Genomic DNA, 9,339 nt, shown 5'->3' with positions numbered 1-9,339 from the left:
CGTAATTGCTGTTTTTGACTCTCTCGCTCGCTCTGCCACACCTGCTGTCTCGAACTTTGAATGCTTGGCTGTGAAAAGCCAACTGACATTTACTCCTGAGGTACTAACCTGTTGCACCCACTACTGTAATGGTCCAGGTTACAAAGTGGCTCAGTGACTCGTGTTTGCATCTCAATGTGAAAAAAACTGTTTGCATGTTCTTCACAAAGAGGGCAACAGATGCTACTGAGCCAGATGTCTATGTGTCAGGGGAGAAGCTCCAGGTGGTATCCGATTTTAAGTACCTTGGCATCATACTTGATTCCAACCTCTCTTTTAAAAAGCATGTGAAAAAGGTAATTCAAATAACTAAATTCAACCTAGCTAATTTTCGATTTATACGAAATTGTTTGACTACATAGGTAGCAAAACTGTACTTCAACTCTATGATACTCCCCCACTTAACATACTGCTTGACTAGTTGGGCCCAAGCTTGCTGTACAACATTAAAACCTATTCAGTCTGTCTACAAACAGGCTCTCAAATTGCTTGATAGGAAGCCCAATAGCCATCATCATTGTCACATCCTTAGAAAGCATGAGCTCTTGAGTTGGGAAAATCTTGTGCAATACACCGACGCATGTCTTGTATTCAAGATCCTTAATGGCCTGGCTCCCCCTCCACTCAATATTTTTGTTAAACAGAAAACCCAGACATATGGTAGCAGATCCACAAGGTCTGCCATAAGGAAAAGCACCTTTAGTAAATCTGCATTCTCTGTGAGAGCTTCCCATGTCTGGAATACACTGCCATCAGACACACATAACTGCACCACATATCACACTTTCACAAAATGCTTGAAGACATGGCTAAAGGTCAATCAGATTTGTGAACATGGTCCCTAGCTGTGTGTTGCCGCTTTCCATGTTGTCTGTTGTCTGTAGCTTGTGAGGTGTGGAAACACTTTGTTGCTTTTATGAATTTTGTCTTGCTGCTTTTTGCTCTATGTTGCTCTGTCTGTATGCTACGTCTTGCTTGTCCTATGTTGCTATGTCTTGCTTGTTCTATGTTGCTATTGTCTATATTGTAATTGTTTTTAATAACCTGCCCAGGGACTGCGGTTGAAAATTAGCCGGCTGGCTAAAACCGGCACTTTTACTGAAACGTTGATTAATGTGCACTGTCCCTGTAAAAATAAAAATAAACTCAACTCAACCCTCTAGAACCATTGTGATTATTATTTGACTCTGCTGGTCATCTATGAACTTTCAAACATATTGAAGAACAATCTGGCCTTATTAGCAATGTACTCTTATAATCTCCACCCGGCACAGCCAGAAGTGGACTGGCCACCCCTCAGAACCTGGTTCCTCTCTAGTTTTCATCCTAGGTTCCTGCCTTTCTAGGAAGTTTTTCTTTGCCACCATGCTTCTACATGTTTGGTGGTTTTAGGCTGGGTTTCTGTATAGCACTTTGTGACATCTGCTGATGTAAGAAGGGCTTTATAATGATTGATTGATTGATTGATAGCATATTAACCATCACAACACCATCTGTTATATTTAAGACAAATCATGTTTTTCCATCTCAAGGACAATTTTAGATTTAAATATAGCTGCATGCAACTCAAAATGTGTCACATCATTGAAAACATTGACCTTTTACTTAACTTCCATATCTTGTAGTTTGAGCATTAAGCTGTTCACTTCTCAATTGTTTCCCATCTAGCCCCATTCAGATTAGCCTAATAGCCCAGACAGGTTTACACTGGTCATATTAAGGGTAGTTACCTCTCATCTAGAGAGCAATTTTAAGCACCCTATTATTTTACTCAGCAGAGAAAAACCGACTTAATAGTTCTGAATGTATTAGAAAGCTTGCTTATCGGAAATGTATGTGTATATTATTGTCATTAATTGCCCTAATGTAGTGGAACCTAGGTGTTATTCTGGTCACGACACAAATCACCTCTGAGACACTGTATAAAAGGACAAATGTCTTGTAGCAACTCACAAAAAGCTTGCATTTCTCAGTGAAGAATCTCCATTCTCAAGGTAAGATATTTTCCAAAATATACCCTCCTGTTCAAACAATCAATTTCTACTTTATACCTAAATGCTTGTGTCTTGCTTATTGTATGTGTAATACATGTTTACCTTAATAAATAGCAGTTATTTAGAAGTTAATCAACAACAACAAAAAAACGTATATTCTGCATTGTAAGTGTAATACATTTTCCTCAATTCCAGATGTATTTTTTTCTCTTCCTGACTTTCTATGCCCCTCTCATATTCTTTCCTCTACCTTGTTTAGTTTTGTCACCATGGCGGTAGCATTGTTCGTACTGGTGCTCCTCTGCATGGCTGGAATGCTGCATGCTCAGGCCTCGGACCAGTCTGGAGAGAACAGGTAAGATTCCCATCCTACATTTGAGATGTCTGCTCATTTGAGGTTGATGTGGTGTCCCCTGCATTATCTAATATCTCCATTCCTCTCTCATGTTTGTGTTTATGTCTGGTTGTCAGTCTCACAGAAAATGGACAGGATTTGGGGAGAAGATATGCTGAGTCAACCATTGCCAGTGACATGAGCAAAATCATGGACTCAATGGTTCAGAAGAATTTTGTCAACTTCCTGCTCAACCAGAAGGAGAAAAAGAGCATGTAAGTCAAGTTGACCATAGAGTTTGAAATGACTATAATTGCTACAGTTCAGAACTTGATAAATTGAAGAAACTGAGAGCAAATTCTGACACTAACAATGACTATAATAGAATCAAAAACTGTCACAGGTCTAATGTCACTCCGGAGGAAGATCCAGGTGCTTGCTTGTACAACAATCTCCTGAAAAAGCTTGCACTGTGCATCCGCAGCAAGGGACACAGATCCATGTGAGTTCATTCTGTGAAGATATTAACTTCAATATGAACTTCAATATGAATTGTTGCCAAATTATTTATTGTGTCATCTTATTATAAGATTTTCCAATTTGTTTCCTTACTACAGGACTTGGTGATGTTTTAAAGAATAACAGCAAATTACCAACATAGGCGAGAGAATAATGCAAAGAGAAACCTGAAGTCAACCACAACATTGTGACAATTTCAAAAAAAAATTGATGCTTTCTATTTTGTTGTGAATCCAGAATGTCTTAACTTGTTCATAAATAATTGCTAAGGTGAAATTAAATTATTGAACTATTAAACAAAGATTGGCCTCGGTAGTAATTTTATCACGCATTTAGCATGAGAAACATTTCACAAAAGTAACAAATGAAATGGCAAAAAATCGTACACAGTAATATTTTCACAAATGTCAAACATTTCCACAAATGTTACACCTTAAAAAAAGGGTCCTAGTGGTCATATTGAAAGAATAACATGGTCCTTTGCATTTCTTGAGAAGAAGAGGCTTCATAGACCACTAAATAGGCAACAACTAGAACAGAGTTTGCTACATGGCTTTCTTATAGTAATTTTTGTCCAACCGGGGTGTTTGGACAAAAATGCGCCCCCCCTCATTAGTCTCTTGCCGAGGCAGTAAGTGACAGTATTCAACTCTAGATGAATGGTGAGGGCACCTTTTCGGTTTGAAGAGAAGACATGGGCAAATAAATGGAGGAAGGATGAAAGAAGATGGAAGAAAGTGGAACATATTATTCATAAATATGGAGTGGGGGATTGCACAAGCCTTCTGGAAGATTTGGTGAAGGAAAGTGAACGTGAAGAGAGTGAGGGTTAATTAATTGTGGTGGCAGGTGCGGTGATGACCGCCGGGAAGGAGCTCAGTGTGGAGAGATAAGCAGTGTAGTGAGGAAGGTTGGCGCCAAGTGGAAAAAAGGGGATAATCTCCGGAGCAGGGAGCCGTTGAAAGGAGTGATAGTGGGGTGGCGTTAAGTGTTGAGGATCAGTTGAAATTCAAGATTCCCGGTGTCTGTGACGCCCGCCGTACAGTGGGGCAAAAAAGTATTTAGTCACCCACCAATTGTGCAAGTTCTCCCACTTAAAAAGATGAGAGAGGCCTGTAATTTTCATCATAGGTACACTTCAACTATGACAGACGAAATGAGAAAAGAAAATCCAGAAAATCACATTGTAGGATTTTTAATGAATTTATTTGCAAATTATGGTGGAAAATAAGTATTTGGTCACCTACAAACAAGCAAGATTTCTGGCTCTCACAGACCTGTAACTTCTTTTTTAAGAGGCTCCTCTGTCCTCCACTCGTTACCTATATTAATGGCACCTGTTTGAACTTGTTATCAGTATAAAATACACCTGTCCACAACCTCAAACAGTCACACTCCAAACTCCACTATGGCCAAGACCAAAGAGCTGTCAAAGGACACCAGAAACAAAATTGTAGACCTGCACCAGGCTGGGAAGACTGAATCTGCAATAGGTAAGCAGCTTGGTTTGAAGAAGTCAACTGTGGGAGCAATTATTAGGAAATGGAAGACATACAAGACCACTGATAATCTCCCTCGATCTGGGGCTCTACGCAAGATCTCACCCTGTGGGGTCAAAATGATCACAAGTGATCACAAGTTTGCTAGAGAGCATTTGGATGATCCAGAAGAAGATTGGGAGAATGTCATATGGTCAGATGAAACCAAAATATTACTTTTTGGTAAAAACTCAACTCGTCGTGTTTGGAGGACAAAGAATGCTGAGTTGCATCCAAAGAACACCATACCTACTGTAAAGCATGGGGGTGGAAACATCATGCTTTGGGGCTGTTTTTCTGCAAAGGGACCAGGACGACTGATCCGTGTAAAGGAAAGAATGAATGGGGCCATGTATTGTGAGATCTGCATGGAGAAATGGGCCAAAATACCAGCAACAGTGTGTGAAAACCTTGTGAAGACTTACAGAAAACGTTTGACATCTGTCATTGCCAACAAAGGGTATATAACAAAGTATTGAGATCAACTTTTGTTATTGACCAAATACTTATTTTCCACCATAATTTGCAAATAAATTCATTTAAAGAAAAGTCAATTTCTGGATTTTTTTTTCTAATTTTGTCTGTCATAGTTGAAGTGTACCTATGATGAAAATAGAAAAAATCTAATCTTTTTAAGTGGGAGAACTTGCACAATTGGTGGCTGACTAAATACTTTTTTGCCCCACTGTATGTTGCGGTTGAGAGCGTGAGGGAAACGGAGAAGACATTGTCTGTCCTGCTGAGTTTTGATGTAGTCTTTGCCCGACAAGGTCAAATTAGGAAATGTAAATTATCCCGTGAGAGCAATTTGTTCTGAAAATACAGTGTGTAGGAGGGTGATTCGAGTTTGGATTAACACTCCAAACTGCCTACCCGACAGCTCGGTGGTGTCCGCATGGTCCTAAAGCACACCCGTATGGCGTTTAGTATCACATTCCAATATTAAAAATGGGGGGGGGGGCAGAAATGCAATTTCGGAATGTGTGGGGGGACACTTTTCCCCAGTGAAAGTTGCGCCCCTGGTGTTAGTTGTCGGGGTTCCCGTGGGGCTGGAGATTGGAGGTGTCCGGTGAGAGAAAAGAAGGTTGAGGTTGTCAGGGTTTGAGTAGTACAGAAAGTGTCATATGCCGAAGCAGTGAAGAGAGTGGTAGAGGAAGATGGTTACAGGTTGAGGGATACTGAGAGGATTCCTGTGAGTAGGCAGAAACCAAAGAGCGTGATGGGAAGAGTATGTGCTTCAGTAAGGTGGGCTTTTTAGCATTTATAGCCATGGTTGTCAGTTGTACTGCAGAAATTGATTGGATATCACAGAAAATAGAGGTTGTGGTGGCAGCGGCTGAGAAGTACTTGGGATTGGGAGGATTTACTGCAGAACAGTTGCAGTGGGTGTTGTGCATTGGGGGACGTCTGTATAACTGGATCATGGACTTGTTCGATAGAGTCATACAGGTGAGGGTAGGGTCAGAATTGTCAATGCGGTTTGAAGTGGACAGCGGTACTCCTCAGCGAAGTGTCGTTACTCCTGTGCTGTTGACCTTGATGATGTATTACGTATTTAAGGAGGTGGGACAGGGAATGGATGTGGCTGTATGGAAGAGAGGTGGGAATGTGAAATATGTGATGAGGAAGATGCTAGATACTGTGGGAGTTGTGGACGATTGGTCTCTAATGTGGGGGTTTAGGATGTGTGTGGCCAAGTTCTACATTATTGTGTTTTCTAGGAGGTAGGTTAAATATGTTAGGCTGCAAATGTAGGGTCAGGATATAGGTAGGGTGTCTGGATTTAAGTATTTAGTTATGTGGTTTGATAAGAGGCGTACGTGGAAGAGACATGTTGAGTATATTCTAATTAAGTGTAGGAAGGTGCTGAACCGCATGAAAGCAATGGCAGGTTATGGTTGGGGGTTGGATAGACAAACACTGTTGATTATGTACCAGGCATTGATCATGTCATGTTTGGATTATGGGTGCTTTGTATATGGATCGGAGGCCAAAACAGTAGTACAGCGGCTAGGATACAGTCAAGGGCCCTGAAATTGTTGAGGCTTTGCAGATGGATAGTGGGGAACTGCCACTGAGGATAAGGTGGGACAAATATCATTAGCATACTGGACAAGGTTGAAAGGGAGTTCAGAAGGACATCCTGTGGTCATGGCAACCTGGGAATGCTGGGAGCGAGGAGGGGATAAGCAGAGGGCATACGGGTGGACAATCGGGCAGAAGGTAGTAGAATATTGACTGGGGGAGAGAGAGATAGGACTGGCAATTGCATTGGGGAATGTTCCTGCTTGGCTGTTTCGAAAACCAAGTGAAGATGTGGACATGATTGAAGGCAGGAAAGAATGGGGTGAAGACTTGAGATGGTGTGTGGAGAGATGTATATATAATTAGCTTTATTCGTTTTTAAGGATATAAGCAGACGGTTCAAAGGATCTAGTCAGTGGAAGGGTGGGGGCTGGGATGTATATCCCATGTTTCAATGTTAGAGTATGTAAGAGGTTAACTGTTTGTGTCAATGTATGCGGCAAAATTAATGGCCATGATTATAGGTTTGAGGCTAATCTGAAAACAAGGCTCCCTAAATTTTATCAGCATATCGAATGCGCGACCCGGGGCGGCAAGACCCTGGATCATTGTTATTCTAACTACCGCAACCCATATAAAGCGTGGATTGATGGCAGCATTCGCACAAAACTGAAAGCGCGAACCACTGCTTTTAATCAGGACAAGGTGACTGGAAACATGACCGAATACAAACAGTGTAGCTATTCCCTCAGCAAGGCAATCAAACAAGCTAAGCGTCAGTATAGAGACAAAGTAGAATCACAATTCAACGGCTCAGACACGAGAGGTATGTGGCAGGGTCTACAGTCAATCACGGACTACAAAAGGAAAACCAGCCCCGTCACGGACCACGATGTCTTGCTCCCAGACAAACTAAACAACTTCTTTGCTCGCTTTGAGGACAACACAGTGCCACTGACATGGCCCGCTACCAAAACCTGCGGGCTCTCCTTCACTGCAGCCAACGTGAGTAAAACATTTAAATGTGTTAACCCTTGCAAGGCTGCCAGCCCAGACGGCATCCCCAGCCGCGTCCTCAGAGCATGCGCTGACCAGCTGGCTGGTGTGTTTACGGACATATTCAATCAATCCTTATCCCAGTCTGCTGTTCCCACATGCTTCAAGAGGGCCACCATTGTTCCTGTTCCCAAGAAAGCGAATGTAACTAAGCTAAATGACTATCGCCCCGTAGCACTCACTTCAATCATCATGAAGTGCTTTGAGAGACGAATCAAGGACCATATCACCTCCACCCTACCTGACACCCTAGACCCACTCCATTTTGCTTACCGCCCCAATTGGTCCACAGACGACGCAATTGCAATCAGCCTGCTCACTGCCCTAACCCATCTGGACAAGAGGAATACCTATGTAAGAATGCTGTTCATCGACAACAGCTCAGCATTTAACGCCATAGCATCTTCCAAACTCGTCATTAAGCTCGAGACCCAGGGTCTCGACTCCGGCCTGTGCAACGGGGTCCTGGACTTCCTGACGGGCTGCCCCCAGTGCGTTCTCAGCCCTCTCCTGTACTCCCTGTTCACCCATGACTGCGTGGCCATGCACGCCTCCAACTCAATAATCAAGTTTGCAGATGACACAACAGTGGTAGGCTTGATTACCAACAACGACGAGACGGCCTACAGGGATGAGGTGAGGGCCCTCGGAGTGTGATGTCAGGAAAATAACCTCACACTCAATGTCAACAAAACAAAGGAGCTGATCGTGGAATTCAGGAAACAGCAGAGGGAGTAGCCCCCTATCCACATCAACGGGACAGTAGTGGAGAAGGTGGAAAGTTTTAAGTACCTCGGCGTACACATCACGGACAAACTGAAATGGTCCACCCACACAGACAGTGTGGTGATGAAGGCGCTGCAGCGCCTCTTCAACCTCAGGAGGCTGAAGAAATTTGGCTTGTCACCAAAAACACTCACAAACTTTTACCAAATGTAGTGGAAATTTCCTGTATTACCAAATCTTGAGAGAGCAAACCACACATGAGTCAGAGCTATCATAAAGTCCATCTTTAATTATATGAGCTCCATCATAACCCTGTGACTCTCAGATCAATTCAGTGTCTATAAATTAATTATCTGAGAGTGCTTACACATTGCAACTGAGATCCTTTATAGGAAAGACAAACATAGCCAGACAGCATTGGCTATAAATGATCGTTCAGCTTTGGTCTCCTAAACTATGTTCTTATTTCGCTCTTGGTACCACTCAGGACCAAAAACACTACCTCTTCCAGTGGCATATATCAAATACACCCCTCCTGGACAAGATTACAGAGAGACAGTGACTGGCACACAGACATTGTGGAGCCAAGAGATAATTGGTTCCCCATCAATCCTTTCACATGGTTTAAAAGATACGTTTACACATGACACATTCACAGATAAGACTAACCAGACCTCTCCCCTCTCTGGGCCCAAGTAACGTTTTCCCACATAAGCATGCTATAAAATGAATAAAACATCTTATTCATAAATGTTACCAAAATAATTCTGATTCTGCCACGACACAATGCACAATTGAGAGCATCCTGTCGGGCTGCATCCCCGCCTGGTACTTCAACTGCTCTGCCCACAACCGTAAAGGCTCTCCAGAGGGTAGTGAGGTCTGCACAACTTATCACCGGGGGCAAACTACCTGCCCTCCAGGATATCTACACCACCCGATGTCACAGGAAGGCCAAAAAGATCATCAAGGGCAACAACCACCCGAGCCACTGCCTGTTCTCATCCAGAAGGCGAGGTCAGTGCAGGTGCATCAAAACAGGGACCGAGAGACTGAAAAACAGCTTCTATCTCAAGATCATCAGACTGTTAAACAGCCATCACTAACA

At 42.7% G+C, this 9,339-nt stretch overlaps 1 protein-coding gene across 1 annotated transcript; it reads left to right on the top strand.

Moving 5' to 3' along the window:
• The first annotated feature begins 2,302 nt into the window (after positions 1–2,302).
• On the top strand, positions 2,303–2,873 carry LOC135525212 (gastric inhibitory polypeptide-like). The gene is made up of 3 exons (XM_064952942.1): positions 2,303–2,388; positions 2,505–2,642; positions 2,771–2,873. Exons 1-3 carry the CDS (start codon positions 2,303–2,305, stop codon positions 2,871–2,873), a joined length of 327 nt encoding a protein of 108 aa, XP_064809014.1.
• Positions 2,874–9,339: the final 6,466 nt, after the last annotated feature.

This window comes from Oncorhynchus masou, chromosome 31, assembly GCF_036934945.1.
Source record: "Oncorhynchus masou masou isolate Uvic2021 chromosome 31, UVic_Omas_1.1, whole genome shotgun sequence".
Lineage (NCBI taxonomy): Eukaryota > Metazoa > Chordata > Actinopteri > Salmoniformes > Salmonidae > Oncorhynchus > Oncorhynchus masou.
Note: the sequence above shows the minus strand (reverse complement) of the source record. Positions and strands in the feature narration are given on the sequence as shown.